We start from the raw sequence: 16,791 nt of genomic DNA on the forward strand, positions 1-16,791 counted from the left end.
GCACTGCGCCGCCTACCCGCGCTCGGCGCTCGGCTACGGGGCCTTGAGGGGCGGAAGCGGCGTGGGACCGGCGGGCGGCAGCGTGTGTTAGGGGCTGAGGCTGCCATTCATATCTGTGCAGGACGTTCCTCACAGCTCCCGTGAGGTGTCCCCATGGCGGCCGTCTACTCTGGGGTTCACCTGAAGCTGAAGAGCGCCAAGACCCCCTGGGAGGACAAGCTGAAACTCGCTCGCTTCGCATGGGTTTCCCACCAGTGCTTTCTTCCCAACAAGGAGCAGGTAGGCGCCGTTTGGTAGAAGCAGCTTCCCCAGCGATGGTGGGGACGGAGCTGATTGTGGGGGTCTTAACTTCGATGATTCTGTGGTTGTATGAGTCACGAAATCCAGAGCTTGCTGCTTACTGTGCTCCTGAGTCCTGTGAAGGTCCAGCACCTGATTTAGAATGAAGTATCTTAGGATTTAGGTGTTGACTGAAAACTTCAAAAATAGACTTTTGTGCCCGTTCAAACCCTTTCTGCTTGGACACAGAGCTCTTCTCAGGACGTGGGTGCTATAATTGTGAATAGGTGCCAGTTTTGACATATTTTCACGTTTGTGATTCCCCCCCCTTCCCCCATTTGTTAACAGGTATTACTTGATTGGGTAAGCCATACGTTGGTTTCATACTACAATAAGAAACTCGAACTGGAGGATGAAGTTGTTGAGAAGCTTTGGGCCTATCTAGACAATGTTATCCATAGTAGAAGGCTACAGAATCTTTTGAAGAGTGGGAAGACGATCACTCTCAGCTTTTCAATTGCACAGGTAACTAAAACGATGGGTATTTTGTAACATACTGAATAGCAATGGCTGTTTTCTACTTTCTACTGTGACCCTTCCTCACAATAATATTTTCCACATTATTCTGTCCCTCTGCCTTTCACGTCTTCAAACTATCTGGGTGGAAACTGAATTAAGTATTTCAATAGGTAAGTAAAGGTTTCTTTCTGTATGGCCTTCTTGTATGTTATTTAATGTTTATATTATCATTTTGCCTGGGAGTCTTAGGAATGATTTTTCCCTAAATGAGGGGCTCCTCTGTAACAATTGTCATGAGTACTTACATGCTGTTCACTGGACCCACTCTCAGAACTTGCAGCTTTTCACAATGACCCTGGATGAGTGATTCTTTTAATTTCTCCTTCCTCAATGAGCCAAGGGCCCTCTCTCATCCCAACAGATCAGCTTGCAGTGCTGCCATGTCCCTGTCTGTGCCTCTCTGGGCAATCTGTGTATGCCTGTGTACAACTCCCTTCCTTCTTGTTTCCAGAGCTCACAGAAGTTGTTGTTGGTTCATTATGATGAGCTTTGTCTCTGTGTACAAAATTGACTGTGGGTTTTTTCTTTCAACCTTCAGGTCATAAATGAAAGGTTATCGGAGGCCTGTTCTCAAAAAAACCAGCAAAACGTGGCCTCGGTGCTGAGTTGCTCCAGTGGCATCCTTTCTACTCCTTCACTCTCCATCATTTACACAGCAAAGAGTGAGCTCTTAGTTGACCTCCTCAGCAAGCTCTCTGAGCTGGCATGTCAGCAGCTGGCTTCAGATGATGCTGTGGGCTCCCAGTTGTTCAGCATCCTCCACCTCACCTTTGTACAGTACCTTCTGATCCAGAGGCAGCAAACCAACCCAAACCGTGTGTTTGGGCAGCTGACGAGCCACTTGCTCCAGCCATGTCTGCTACTGAGGCATTTGCTGACCACACGGAGCTGGATGCAAGCAGATGATAACCATGTGCGTCAGTACTTGAGCAGGGAAATCCGAAATCAAGTAGAGACATTGCTGCAGGCGGGATTATTCCAGCCTGAGCTCTTCCTGTCCTACAAAGAGGAGCTGCTGCCAGAGCAGGAACCTCAGGAGAAGAAGAAAGGAGCTTTGAAAAATCTCTTGCTTCCAGTAAACACTGTGCAGACCAAGTTGGGCAGTGGCTTCTGTGAACCTGCCATTCATGGACCTGTTGTGGCTAGTGCAGTGTCTCTGCTATATAAACTCTTTTTGGACTCATACTGCAAGGCAGAAAACCACCTTGTGTGCTTCCACATGCTTACCAGGCTTTTTGACTGTCTCAGGCTCTCTGGCCTACAGCAGGGTGTGGGGGAAGACATGCTTTCCCCTGCAGACTGGAGCACAGAGCTCCTTGCTTTGGAACAGCTTCTGAACTTGGTGCTTAACAACGATATCTATAACATTGCCAGTGACCGCATCCGACACAAGGAGGTACAGTTTGGGTTTTACCGCAAGCTGGCACAGATGTTGTTGAGTCACTCCCAAGCTTCCATCCCTGCTTGGTTCAGGTGCCTCAAAGTTTTAATGTCATTAAACCACCTTATAATAGAGCCTGACCTGGTTGATTTAGTGGCCTCCGCTTGGGTTGATGCACAGGTGTGTGAGCTACGTGCGAAGAAGCCCCAGGAGGCTCTCATCAACACCATGTTTCAGACATACTCCAAGCTGCGACAGTTCCCACGGCTTTTTGAGGAGGTTCTGACAGTCATTTGCTGGCCAGCTGTTGATGAGCTGAGGCTGCCAGTCCTGTCTGCTGGATTGACAGTGAAGCTTCGCGAGTGTCTCCTTGAGCTGCCACCCAACCAGATTCTGGACATTGTGTGTCTCTTAGTGGAGAAATGCCAGCTCCTTGTTCCTGTAGTTGAAGGGTCTGCTGACATGGCCTTGAAACTGATGACACTGAGCTCAGTGCTGCACGCTTTTCTGTTCAACATGAGGAGCTTAGATGATGTCACTCCTTCCCCTGTGGTTCTTCGCGTGCAGAATCTGCTGGCCAAGATGCAGCAAGGAATAATTTGTCCACTGATAGAGCTGCTGCAGGTTCCTAGGAGAGAGGAAAAGAAGCTAGACCTTTGGTTAAGAAAGGTCAGCGACTCTGCTCTCCTTCTTGTTTACACTTGGATTGAGATAGACACTTTGTTTGGTCTTAGCTGCTGTAAATATGTGTCCCCAACAGCTGAAACTGATGGTGTTACTACTGCCTCTGCCACAAAGCCCTGGGACATTTCAATTTTCATCCCTGGTGTGGAGGAGAAGCATTGGGAGAGAGTAATGAAACTTGCAAGTAGTTTTACCTCCGCTAGTAAATACTGCTTAGAACTGCTTGCACTTCAGAAAATGAAGATGATTTTAATGCAGACTGAAGCTGATGTACAGGCCTTGCAGCAAGCTGCAGCTTTCATCATAGAGTCTGGGAGAGCCAGCATGAGCAGAGGAGAATCTGAACCGTGGGATGGAGATATCAGTGCAATAAATGATCTCACCTACCCCACAGCACACTGGCACCTTGTCATCTCCAACCTGACTATCCTTTTGCCATATATTTCCCTGAATAATGTACAGTACATTGCAAATGTGCTTTTGGAGGCATTAGTATTGACCAGAACGCAGGAAGCTGCCGCAGACCAGGAGCCTTCCATCAGCATTGGAAACATCTGTCTGAGTTTGATGTACAGTCCCTTTCTCCCCGAGATGAAGGTCCTACATTGTGCTTTTCTGACCAGCCTTATTAATCAGTTTGCTAGGGTGCTGCCCTCTGCTGCTCAGGATTCGGTCCATCTACAGCTTCTGCAGCTGTCTGCAGATCATATCTCTTGGCATGAAGAAATCCCGGCTTCTTGCAAAACAACTGATGCATTGGAAGCACAGTCAGAAAACAAACAACAAGATGAGCCCAGTTTATCTTGGAAAACTCTGGAGAAGGTTGCCCAGTGTATATTATTGTTATCAAAAGACAGTTCCCCTGTCATCCTGAAGGAAAGTCAAGTAGAAAGCTGCCTGACTTTGCTAGAAATTACTTCTCTTCTGAAACTAGACAATCTTCTTCCCTCTGACTGTATCCGGTGTTTTCTGTTGCTGCTGTCCCTGATAGCCAATACTAGGACTGGTGCCTCCTGCAGCAAGCTGTTATCATTGAAATTTATAAGTACCTGCTTCCATCTCCTGAGGTGTCTGCAAGCTGGCAAGAATGCCAACTCTGTTTTTAGGGTTCTTCATGCCAGTGATGTTCTTGAGGCCATCATAACCTCCCAGCTCACAGCTAGTAAATCCTTTACTGATAGTTTGACTGTTCATGCTTGGGCAGAGTATATCCAGGAAGCCCAAGCCTCTTTGGAACACTTTCTTCAGATGATTGTTGAAAGAAGGCAAAGTGTGAGGCTTAACTTGGAAAAGTTCGTCTCCTTCCTCGCAAGCTGCAAGCCAGATGCTGGTGCAGTGAAAAGCAAGTGCTGGAAAACCTGGAATCCTGCAGCTGAGCAATTACTGCTTATGTCATTCACCACACTGTGTCACGTCCTCACGCTCTATCTTCAGCAGCAACCAGAAAAGAAGCTGCAGTCTACAGACATACTGTCTGCTTTGTTGGAGTCAGTAGTTCAGCAGATGGGAAGAGCCATTGAGCATGGTCTTCAGAGTAACACCCAAAACCACCATTTGCCTGTAGCGTTTATACCATCTGTCACGACTCTTCTCAAGGCAGATCTGAGCCATGCTGTCAGAAAGGGCTGGCAAAAGAATCCTGAGGAGCTCTGTGCGTTTTTGGAGCAATCACGTGTTAAACTGTACCGAAAGTTTTACTCTCAGATACTGAGAGATCTGCTCTCTGCAGGAGCTCACCTGCAGTTCCTTCAGTCTGCCTTGCAGTTTTTAGCAGTCTTCTGCTCAGTACCGGAGCTGTATCCTGGAAAAGAAAATGCAGTCACTGTTGTTTTTGCTATCAAAAAGCTTCTCACTGGTATGGAATCTCCCTTTCTTCACTTCCATCACTAATTTTGCACAGCAATCTGTGCCTGGCTTTCTTAGTGTTAGATTGCTGAAGTGCTTTAACTTGAGGAGATGATGATAGTTGCTGTAAAAAGCTATTTTTTCTCTCTCTCTCTTTTTTTTTTTTTTTTAAATAAATAGATACGGCATTACATAAATTAAAATATATGTTCCTGTTAAGGTAGACTTTTTAGTCATTGACACAAATTAAGTGGATACTTGTGGAACTGAGAAGCAAGCCTTCAGAGTAGTCTAAAATGTAAACTAGTTCAGGACTGTCTATGTAGTAATAATTGAGAAGTTGAAGAGTATGACTTGTGATCAGTGGAGATCTGAACTTTGTCAGCTTAACTCCCTTTTTGACTTATGATGGCTTTCTGGCCAGCACTTGCATACACCGACAGCTTGTGTAGCTCATTTCCTTTGCTTCTGCACAAGCTTTATTGTAGCATTTCAGTGCTTTGGATAGCTTTTTATCAGTACAGTGATTTTTCTGTAGACTCTATGGTAGTAAATACTTGAGAACAGCAATTCATTGCACTAGTGGTGGTGGGGATAAAGGGAATACTTTGGGATAAAGGGAATGTGTGCCCCGGTGGCGCAGTGGTTAAAGACGCCGCCTTGCAACACTGGGGCCCGGAGTTCGAATCCCCCCTGTGGCGCAAGTGGTAGAAGTGCCGCTCTGCTACACAGAGGCTCGAATCCCGGGGGCTGGACTCGATGATCTCTAAGGTCCCTTCCAACCCGCATGAAACTATGAAACTTGGGGCCTATTATAAATTTGATTGTTGGAAAAAGTACCCATGCTGCTGTTTAAGCTTTTGATTCACCTTGTTTCTACCCATGCAAGTCTCTGTCCTAAAAACTGAGACTTGCTTTGTGCCTCTTCAATGTACAGGTCCTGCGGTCACAATTCAGGTGATTCAAAACATACAGGTGGAGCTGATGGAGGTTGTTGTGCAGCTACTGGGAAACTGCTCTGCCGAAGAATTTTATGCCATAATGAGGCTGCTGCTGCAGGGACTTGAAATGAGGAACACTTGGCAACAGAAGGCTGCAGTAAGGAATGAGCTTGGTTTATTGTCGAGATCTTTCTTCAGTTTTCTGTAACTTGAAAAAATGTGTTAACTGAATAGCATCTGCTTAAATATTTTTTCCTCTTTCTGCTTTATGGGTTGATGAAATTAACTTATGTGGTTAAAGAGTTTGGTAACTGTGTTGAGGTATGCTATGGACACAGACTGAGAGAGGTGGAGTGTTCATGGAAACTTACTGGAAAAACTTTCTGACCATTTTCATAGAATCACAGAATGATTTGGATTGGAAGGGCCCTTAAAGGTCATCTAGTTCCAACCCCCTTCATGGTCAAGGATGCCACCCACTAAATCAGGCTGCCCAAAGCCCCATCCAACCTGGCCTTGAATGCCTCCAGGGATGGGGCATCCATAGCTTCGCTTGGCAACCTGTTTCAGTACTTCACCACCCTCTGAGTAAAAAAGTTTCCTCCCTATCATCTAACCTAAATCTCTCTTCTTTTAGCTTAAAACCAATCCCCTTGTCCTGTCACTATCTATCCATGTAAATAGTTGGCATTTCTCCTGTTTATAAGCTCTCCTGAAGTACTAGAAGGCTGCAATGAGATCTCCCTGCAGCCTTCCCCTCTATAGACTGTACAAGCTTGGCTTTTTCAACCTTTCTGCATAGAAGAAGTCAGCCCTCTGATCATCTTCATGACCCTTCTCTGGACTTGCTCCTACAGCTCATGTCTTTCTTGTGCTGGGGGCCCTGGGCCTGGATGCTGTACTCCTGTTGGGGCCTCAGAAGGGCAGAGTAGAAGGAGATAATTCCCTCCCTCACCCTTCTGGCCATTCTGGATACAGCCCAGGATACTGTTGGCTTTCTGGGTTGCAAGTGCACACTGTTGGCTCATGACAAGCTTTTCATCCACCAGAACCCCCAAGTTCTTCTCCGCAGGGCTGCTCTCTATGAATTCTATTCCCAGTATGTACACATATCTGGGATTGCCTCAACCCAACTGCAATACATTGCTCTTCACCATGTTGAACCTCATTAGGTTCACATAGGCCCTCTTCTCTTGGTGTCATCAGCAAACTTGTTGAGAGTACACTCAATCCCACTGTCTGTGTCGTAGGTAAAGATGTTGAAGAGCACTTGTCTCAAGATGGACCCATGGGGGATGCCATTGTGATTGGCCTCCAGTTAGACATAGAGCTGTTGACCACAACTCTCTGGCTGCAACAGTCCAACCAATTCTTTGTCCACAGAGTGGTATAGCCTTCAAATCTGTATCTTGACAATTTAGAGAGAAAGTGTGCAACCACATCAAAGGTAGATGATACCAGGTGCCCTTCGTTTGTCTGCCATCAATGCCATCATTCCATTAAAGAAGGCCACTAGGTTGATCAGGTATGATTTGCCTTCATGAAGCTGTGCTGGCTGTCTTGAATCACTGTTTCACCTTGTGTATGCCTTTACTAGGAGGATCTGCTCCGTGATCTTTCCAGATACAGATTTGAGGTTCACCAGCCAGTAGTTTTCCAGTAGTTCCCTGGGTCTTCCTTTCTCCCTTTCTTAAAAATGGGAGTGATATTTCCCTTTTTTCCAGTCACTGGGGACTTCACCTGGCAACCATGACTTTCCAAATAGGATGAAGAGTGGCTTGGTGTCCATATCAGCTGACTCCTTCAGGACTCTGGTATGCATGTCCTCCAGACTCATATGGACATACTCATGTTCAGCCTCAACAGGTGGTCTTGAACTTGGTCTTTGCTTAAAGTAGGAGGGATTTTGCTCCTCCAGCTGCTGCCTGGAGGTTCAGGGCCATGAGAGATGTGGGTAGCCTGACTGCCAGGAATGACTGAGGTCAAGAACTTGTTGAGTCCTTCATCCTTCTCCATGTCTGTTATAACCAGTTCTCCCTTGTCACTTATCAGAGAGGATAGTCTCTCCTTGGATCAACTCTTCTGATCATTATAACTATAGAATTCCTTCTTGTTATTTTTTCCCTTGCTAAGTGTGGCTCCACTTTAATGACTCAGTAGCCTTAATTCCATGTAGTGTCAACAGAAATCACATCTGTGATGCTGAAGATTTCTGCCATGCTGAATCTTTTTTTTTACTTATTGATTAGAGCTCTTCCAGAACAGATGTTAGCAGTCCATTAATTTAACTTCTGTTTGTGACTCTTCTTCACAAGTTTAAAGACATCCTTTTTAAAAATGATAGTAGTTTTAAATAAAGCAAAGGCTGCACGTGTGCTTTCAGTCTTTGTTTCTGAAATGACTTACCTTGTAATAGCCGGATACTGCTCAGTACCTTTTTACCATGCTCTTCTCCAGAAAGGCTTAAGCAGCAGTGGTAACACATGGAACACTTCAGGCTAAAAAGCCACCTGCACCCTCCATAGAAAACTCAGTGATTTGAGATCAGATCTTGGATCAAACATAGGAGTTATCTGATTGTCTTATTTCTCAGAAATAGACATGAATATGCATCTTCAATTCTTGATGGCTGTTTGAAAGTACATCTGGAATTCCTGTATATGCATGTAAGTCTACCCACCTGAGTGTATATAAGCACTGGGATAAATAAGCATATGCCTCAAGGCTGATATATGGGGATAAGACCTTTTTCCTTTGATTTGTAATATGTTTCTTTATTCAGTTTGTCAAAAGCAGATTATTATTTTTTTTTAAACAAGCAAAAGTCTTGCTGCAGAATGCAGCATTCTTGGTATACCAATGTCCCTATGCTCCTCCTGCTTCCTTCTGCTATGTAGTGGCTGCTAAAAAAGGCTTTCCTTTCTTAAAAATCACTTAAACCTTTTCATACAGTAAGTTGACTCTAAAATAAAGGTAGCAGGCAGTACATTTGGGCTCGTGCTGCTCAGCACACTGGATTTCACCAAGCTGCTAATTATTTTGCTATTTCCAGAGAGCTGCGCTTTCATGTGTCAAGGCTCTGGTAACGCTCAGAACTGCCACGGCCCTTGAAAGAGCTCTTTTGTGCTTGAAAGGAACCAGTGCACCTTGTACCGTGACTGATTGTCAATCTGCTTTTCTGCAGGAAGTATTGTCAGCTATTACACTAATCAAATTGTTGCTCAGCTGCCCATTAAGTGGAGACAAAGAGAAAGCTTTCTGGTTTGCCAGCCCACAGATAATCACAGCTTTAGCTGTAAGTATCTATTTATTGTAACTTCATTACCTATCCCTTTTATTTGCTGGAGTCTGTAGTAATTACATCTTTTACATGCACAAAGGAATACTGGAATAAAAAGGTATCCATACCACATTCACTGGTACTGTATTGTGTAGATCTTTTCTCACCTTTGTCAGGTAAACCTCTTCCTGTAAGTAAGTCATCCACTTCTTAATAATTTCTCTGGGACTGCAGTGTGTAATCTGGAGCTTGGAAGAGGCTTGTTAGGCTGCAGAGAAAGATTGGATCTCCTGTCCTCCTCCTCCCTGTACAAAGGAGGAGGAAAACCACCAGCCATATGTCACAAAGAAAGCTAACAGCAGCAAAACAAACAAAACAACAAAAATGCTCACAGTAAAAAATGAACTGCTTTTAGAATAGGAAACTTAACTGACAGTAAAAAAAATCTGAGCTTTATGTCCTTGACTGTGCAACATCCAAACCTAGCTATGTCTTTTATTTTTTTCTTTTATTATGGTGATGTATCTCTATCTAGACCTCTGTTTGTCAGATGCTGGCTCTACGGTGCTGGGAAACAGAACTTGCAATTTCTGCTCGTTTTCTGCATGCTTGCAGAAGAGAGAACTGGATTAATGCACTCATGAGGAAGTGCAAAGAGATGCTGCCTATTGTAGTGCAGAGTAGTCCACTTTATCAGGAAGCTGGGGAATAGTTACAATTCCACATTTATGGCAGTGCTCACCTGAAAAACATCACATTCATCCTCTGCTCAGGATACAGTTACAGCAAAATTGCTAAAAATGAAGGAGTCTCTCTACAGTCTAGCTTGCACCAGTCTAGTTCTAATGACTGAAGTCAGAGCACTGTAGTTCTCTGTTGTTTGAATGCTTATGAAAGGTGGCTGACACATTCTTTCTCTGTTTCTTGTTTAGCTGCAAACCAAAGAGGCCTGTCAGGACCAGTCATTGACTTCCACCATAGTTGTACCTATTCTGGAGACCACAGCAGCTCTGCTAAGGCAAGGAGAAGGGATTCTCTTGAATCCACACCATGTGGCATTGGCATTCAGCATCCTCCTAAAAGTCCCCCTGGATCATCTGAAGATAGAAGACTATAGCAATGTCTTTCTGGGAGTCCATGAAGTGCTGTTCTCTATTGTGCAGTGTCACCCAAAGGTATATCTCTGAGGTGGTGGGAAAAGAGAGAAAAAGTAGAAAGAACCAGGACAGAATCTGGCAAAGAGAAACTTCTTAAGAGCTGTCTTGATATTATTTGTTCTGCTTCCGTGAAAGTGCTTTGTACCACTTTTCATATAAGAGCCTCAAAATCACATCACTTCAATTACTACTCTGCTGTGTTATGACTGCTTTGTGAGCTGTCAGCAGCAGATTGCTTTTCCAGCAACATAGTGTGCCTTTGCTAAGAGCCTGTGGTAAAAGCTGCCTATCCAGACTGTTTTCACAGTGGTCTGTAGTGTTACTGGTCCCTGTGTTCTCCACCAGCAAGTGCAAATTCCCTCCATGTGAGAGTACAAATTCAAGTGTTGCTTTGGGGGAGATGGAGTAGCTCTAAAGTGATGTTTGCTTATTATTTATATTTGAGTATCCTCATGAATGTAGACCTGCTCCAGGATTCTCATCTGCTGGATTCTGTACAGATGAAGAATGAGAAGATAGTTTTTTTTCCTAATACTTCTATAAGCCATATAGTTTCCTTCTCAGGAGTTAAATTCCTTCTTACTATGGAATGGTATATACATCTGCCCTTGCCACATGCTTTACTATGTAATCTCAGGTGTTTTTACTTCATGTCTTTGCAGGTGATGTTGAAAGCTGCACCATCTTTTCTGAACAGTTTTCATTGTCTGGTTGCTTCTGTCATGGTTGAAGGACGTCAGAGAGGGGACAAAGGTTCTATCTCTCTTCTATTTTCATACTTTGCACTATAACTGTATGTTCAACAAGAGGAGACGCAGGACAGGGCAGTCTGGCAACAGATGAAAAGTCCTCTAGACCTACCCATGGCATTGAAACCATTAGCCCTTTCTGTTCTGTATGTAAATTTGAGGATTAGCTTTATAGCATATTGGGCATGTGAACATAACTGGAGCTCCTGTGGAGCTACATCCAGGCAGTACTTCTTTGGGGGTAATAAGGTACTCCTCACTGTCTGGCAGATGATTGGTGTGCAGTAAGGCTTACTGTGCCCAATTTCTGCTCTTCCTATTAGCCTTTGTGCCTGAGAGTGATACAGACGTTTTATAGCAGGGGGGCTGTGAACTCAGCTGATGCATACTAGCACATCTGAATGAGAGTCCTGAACTGATTCTGCTGAATGTTAGCTTCTTGAGGCTGAAACCATTTACTACAGACCTGAATATTCAACTGTTTGGGTGAATACAGCCCAGACATTCAGGTTACTGGGGCTAAGTATCTTAAAAAAAAGTTAAAGAAAATATAGACACTTTACTGGAAGTTGTTAAAGAATTCACAATGACTTTAAAGCATGAGTGTCAAAGTAACTAAGTGAAGGATGTTCACAGTCCTGTATTTTTGTGCTGGCCAGAACACAAATACCCTGTCATTAATCACGGTAATGCTTTGAGGCAAGTTGACCTGACTGGCAACTTGTCTGTGTCGCATCTCTCCACTCGTGACCTACAAGTTATTCCATGTTCAGTTTTATCTCAGCTGATGTGTGTTGCCCACAGCTGTGTGTGAATGTTGATACTCATATATATGCATAATGGGAGAACATGCCAACTGTGGTTTAGTGGTTAGAAGAAAGGTGGTGCTAAACTGGTGCCAAGCTCAGAATTTATTGTCATCTCTAATACATTTTTGTTAGACAGGGTTAAAGGAAATTTACAGGTATATGGCATCCTCAGACTTGAAAACATACTGTATATCCTTGCAGAATTCTTTTATTTGCATAAAATAATGAGGAAGTGATGTCTAGATTTCCCTTCTTCCTTGTTTGTAATGGTTCTTTTCATTCACTATGTACTGAAAGAGTGAACTCTCAGGTGATCTCTCCAGTCTCACTTTAATATCTCTAGTGCTGTCGCTTCTGCTTTTATATTCCACATAATAAATGTCATCAGAGAGCTTTCTTGCTGTGCTGTTTCTAAGAGATGTCTTGTGATTTTCTATCAGGTAGAGAATATTACTTCCCAGTCTCCTTGTTTTCTCTTCAGCGGTGTTAGCTGGGACTGAATCTTGGCAGGGATGATAGCTGCTGCTTTTGACTCTTCAGCATATCTAATGGATGCCTCTTACACTGCAGTGTGTGTGGAGATGGAATTAGTGTGCTCTTACAAATCAGCCATTGTAAGAGATGCGTGTGGGGGTACCTCTCTGTTGTGGCTTTTTAAGAAAAGATAAAAGGGGTGGTGATAAAATTGCTGGTGTTCGCTTCATGTAGTTAAAGAATTAAGAGAAGATTGTGTGAGTTTGGTTTGTTTTTCAACTGCGTTTTTTTACATTTGAATAACAGATTGCAACTTGCTTTCTGTTTTAGGCAACACAGATGAATTTGAAGTTATACTGAAATGTGCACACCTTGTGGAACGGATGTATAGTCACATTGCTGCAAAAACAGAGGAATTCACTTTGTTTTCTGCTTTCATTGTGGCTCAGTATGTGACCGAATTGCAGAAGGTAATGTGTTCTGTTTTGAAAGTGCCATGGTATTGGCATATGCCTTATGTGGGTACAGTTCTGATCCAGACTTATTTTGAGGAAGAGTTCCTGAGAATCTTTCTTACCCAACTACAAACTTTGTAAAAGGGCAGGCCCGAGCCAGCCTAGCTTCTCACAACAAGACCTAAATTCAAATCACCATTCTCTCCAACATAATGAATTGATATTTCACTAGGATTTGAATGCTGCGTGCATTATCAATACCTGCTAATAATTTGTGGTTCTAGTCTGGACACGGACCAAAAATACAGAGCTGAATTTTATTAAATCTTTTTCTGTGGTAAGAAGACTATTTGATGCCATGTCTGACCACTTCAGGACTCCAAAAAATAAAAGCATATTACTAAGAAAGGGCGTTATCCAAATGCCACTTGAACTCTGACACACATGGGGCATCAACCGCTTTGTTAGGGAAGCTGTTCCAGTGTTTTACACCCCTCATGACAAAGAAGTTTTTCCAGATAGCCAATCTGAAACTCCCCTAAAAGCTGTTTCTTCATCTGAACCTCACATTCTTCTGAAAGTCAGTTTTGCCATAAAAAAAATTATTGTCAAAGGACCTGCACAAGAGATGCTGTTTTTGTGCTACAGTCCCTCAAAGGGGAGCTTATAAACAGAGGCATTCAAGGCAGGATTGTACTGGGTCCTGGAGAACTTGATCTATTAGAAGATCTGGGGGGGATTGGAACCAGATGATCTTTAAATTCCCTTCCAACCTAAACCACTCTGTGAAAAACTAGGGATGAATTAAGACTAGTTCTCTTCTATTGAACTGGCTGTGAACTTCACTGAAATTTGTTCACTGCTGAATGTAGAGTCTTTACGCAAAGTGAAGCCTGGCTTGAACTGTCAAATGACCTTTCAAGTTAAAAGCTTGAGTACAGAGTCTTGTGAGACTTTTAGAAGAGTTTTGCTGATGAATGGGAAGTGGTGCATGATAGTTGAAACTGCATGTTGGAATATATGCATGAAACCTTTGGGTGTGGAAAAGTGAATTTATGTAGTGAACTACAAGAAGTTATGACAAAGGTGTGTTTTCAGTCTCTGAAAGAACAAGTAGATGATGATTTGTTTCACCGTTAAACTGGTGAGAATTGATAGATATTAGAGGAAAGGGAGGACTCAGCATGCTCGTCTTGAAGGAACACATAGATATCTTTTATGTTGTTCTGCTGAGGGAGAGAAAAAAATCCTGTAGTTGTTTATCTCATCCAAGTCCATTTGAGTGGCTTTTAGCATATATCTGAAGACCATGGGTGATCTGTGAAAGGGAAATGAGAAAAATATGTTAAATTTAAGTTTTTATGTGAGTATCTGCACACTTACTGGAACCCCTTTTAAAGATGCGCAAGCTAAAACTTACATTAGCTAATGGCCCAAACAGTCGCTTTTTCCCAGTGAGGTTGTGTAGTAGTTCCCTCAGAGCTTCCTCTGTACCAGGAAATAAATACCCCAGTGAATTGTTTTGTTATAACCTAGAATGTTTCTTTGCTGGAGTGGTTGGCATCAATAGCCACTTTCACACTGTTGACAGCACTCTTCTCTTTTTGTCTATAAACTCTTGCTTGAGTCAGCAATAGTGAAATGCCTCTTCACGCTCTTAATGTCTCACATCAGGTGCTCTGTAATGCTTGACAAATTGCTTGTGCTAACTATATAGACCATAAAACACTTACAAGCATAATTAACTGCCAGTTAGTAGTGGCATCTGTTTAAATCTTTGCTTCGGCTTCCCATAGCATTATTGGAGGGTGTTTATAGGAAACTGCACTCCAAAGCAAGAATGGTCCAAATAAGCCATGCATGTGGTGTGATTTATGATGTGAAGGATGTAAACTGTAGTTCTGAGGTACTTGCTTGTCCCAAGTGGGATGTCTAATTCATAGTATCAGTATCTGTGGGGCTCCCTGTCCTCCTCTACTATAGGAAGGAAAAGACAAATCCAGTGCATTCACTGAGAGCTACAATGCACGGCTATTCTGTTACTTTAGTGTATGGTAAGGAGAAACAACCTCTTTTACAAACCTCATAGATCAGCTATCAAACTTTAGGATGCGCAAACTCTTCAGGGTCATAGATCAAAAGAAAGACATATGTGCTTTAATGCCCACTATATGTTTTTTCCTAGCATTGTTGGCAGCTCTAATAAAATATATTAGCTCTTTTGTGTTTAGGGCAGAAAGAGCAGGATCCTGTCACAGTGATTAGGAGTGCACTTCATTAGTGGAAAGTTTATTAGTTGCCTCAGGAAGAAAGAAGTCTGAATTTTAATGACAGCCTTTATGTAATTTTCATTAGGGCTAGAGTGCAGAGGCTTAGGTCTGGAGGCATAAAGCTAATTTTGGGATTCAGCAAAGATAAGATGCAATTCTGTTGCAGAAATAATCTGGCTATGCCAGAGGCCAGCACTGTGGAAGGTAGTGAGGCACTTAGCAAGTGATTTGTGAGCACAGGACAAATTCCAGTTTGCCTGTAGCACCAGAGGGCTCTGGAGTTGTCCTGATTGTAGTGCCTGGTTCTGCTGGCTGTGGCATTAAGCAGGAGGAGTGGCAGAAGCAGGGCAGAGTCTGGAGTCTGGAGTCCTTGCTTGTATTCCCAGTTCTCCCTTCAACTTCCTGCATGATGAGGTACTTGATTTCCAGCATTAGATCAAGGAAATACACGTGTCCTGAGCTTTTGGAGGGCTCCTTTTATTAAAGCTTATATCTTGAAATCCTCTGATACAAATTGCTAGAGTACATCCAGTTGGTAAGTTACAGCTCCCCAATGTGAATCATAGAGTAGCCTAAAGTTGGTGCTTGTTTGACACTGAAATTTACTAGCGTACAGCTAATGAGATGCACAGAACCTATTGAAATGTGTAATCCAGGGCAAGTATTTTATGGTTTTTTAGTTACAGTTTTTCTGCTGAAGAGTTTTCATATGATTCCAGAGATGATCAATGTCTTTGCTGCCGCAGCAATGCGTATAGCAGCAGTCGTATGCATTTTACTGCAAGAGGCATGCTTGTTCTGCAAAGCGTATTTGCTAAAATCAGGAAAATATTGAATAATATGACACTTTGGATTTTATCTAATGGGCTATTCCAGATGGTCAGGTGCACTGAATAACGTGTTATCAGCACTTAATGTTCATCCACACTGGAAAGGGTGTTTTCTTGCCTTTTTGTCCTTAAGTTTAATGCATTTTTGTTCCTCTTGTAGGTGACTTTGCACCCGGCTGTGAAGAAACATCTCACAGAGGGGATATATCACATCCTTGACCTTTGCATTGATCAGGACATCAAATTCTTAAATGCATCGCTACCAGCAGGTGTAAGGGAGGTCTTTAAGGATCTCTACAATGATTACAACCACTACCACAAAGCAAAAAAACAGGGGGAGAAAAAGTTCACTGCATGATTAATTCTATCCAGTGCCACGTAATCAGTTATGAAGTGATCTCACAGTGCACAGAAAATCCTGTTTTATGTGACCAACCTTTGTAAGTGGGATGGGGATGGAAAATAGCCCCGCTCTGTGCCATGAGTGGCTGAACTGCTGCACCTGTGCAGGCCCCAAATGAACCTGCTGGGAGCGTGCTGCAGTCTGGCAGCAGATGTCAGGTTTCAGGCTCTGGCACATCATGTTACTTTTCAGTGGAAGCAATAGTCTGGTGTAAAAGCCTATGAGGGCTATAACTCATATATACGGTAAACAGAATTAAAGCAGTTAGAATGCTTATTTTTATATGCTGTTGCTTTACACTTTTTTTACTGAAGAACTTTGTGAATGCTACACAGCTGTTGAAATACTGCAGAAATACATGTTTTTGAAATTCTTTACTGTATCTTCTTATGTGGTTGGTTTTGCTGTTGAGTCCAGCCCTGAGCAGTCCAGTCTGACCTATTGATATTCCTTCCCACCAGAATTACCTTGTGATCCTTCTGATAATCAGAAAGACTGACAACTTAAAGCTCTGGTCAAGTTACTGTCATAAAGCAATGAACAGTTAGTTACCTGGGCTGTGGAGGCCCTCACTATGCATTTTTATCTTGTGAGATATCAAGACCTATCTGAGACCTCTTTGGCCTAAGCTGGGCCTTGCTGCTTTGCTTTCACT

At 43.1% G+C, this 16,791-nt stretch overlaps 1 protein-coding gene across 1 annotated transcript; it reads left to right on the forward strand.

Annotated features, from left to right (window-relative positions):
- Window positions 1–39: 39 nt before the first annotated feature.
- URB2 (URB2 ribosome biogenesis homolog) lies at window positions 40–16,509 on the forward strand. The gene is made up of 9 exons (XM_015857915.3): window positions 40–279; window positions 628–804; window positions 1,397–4,778; window positions 5,706–5,866; window positions 8,894–9,004; window positions 9,922–10,164; window positions 10,809–10,899; window positions 12,509–12,648; window positions 15,894–16,509. The coding sequence occupies exons 1-9, from the start codon at window positions 154–156 to the stop codon at window positions 16,089–16,091; spliced, it is 4,629 nt and encodes a 1,542-aa protein (XP_015713401.2). The 5' UTR covers window positions 40–153; the 3' UTR covers window positions 16,092–16,509.
- The last annotated feature ends 282 nt before the right edge of the window (window positions 16,510–16,791 follow it).

This window comes from Coturnix japonica, chromosome 3 (genome assembly GCF_054131305.1).
Source record: "Coturnix japonica strain WE chromosome 3, WE-NBRP24, whole genome shotgun sequence".
Taxonomy (NCBI): Eukaryota; Metazoa; Chordata; class Aves; order Galliformes; family Phasianidae; genus Coturnix; species Coturnix japonica.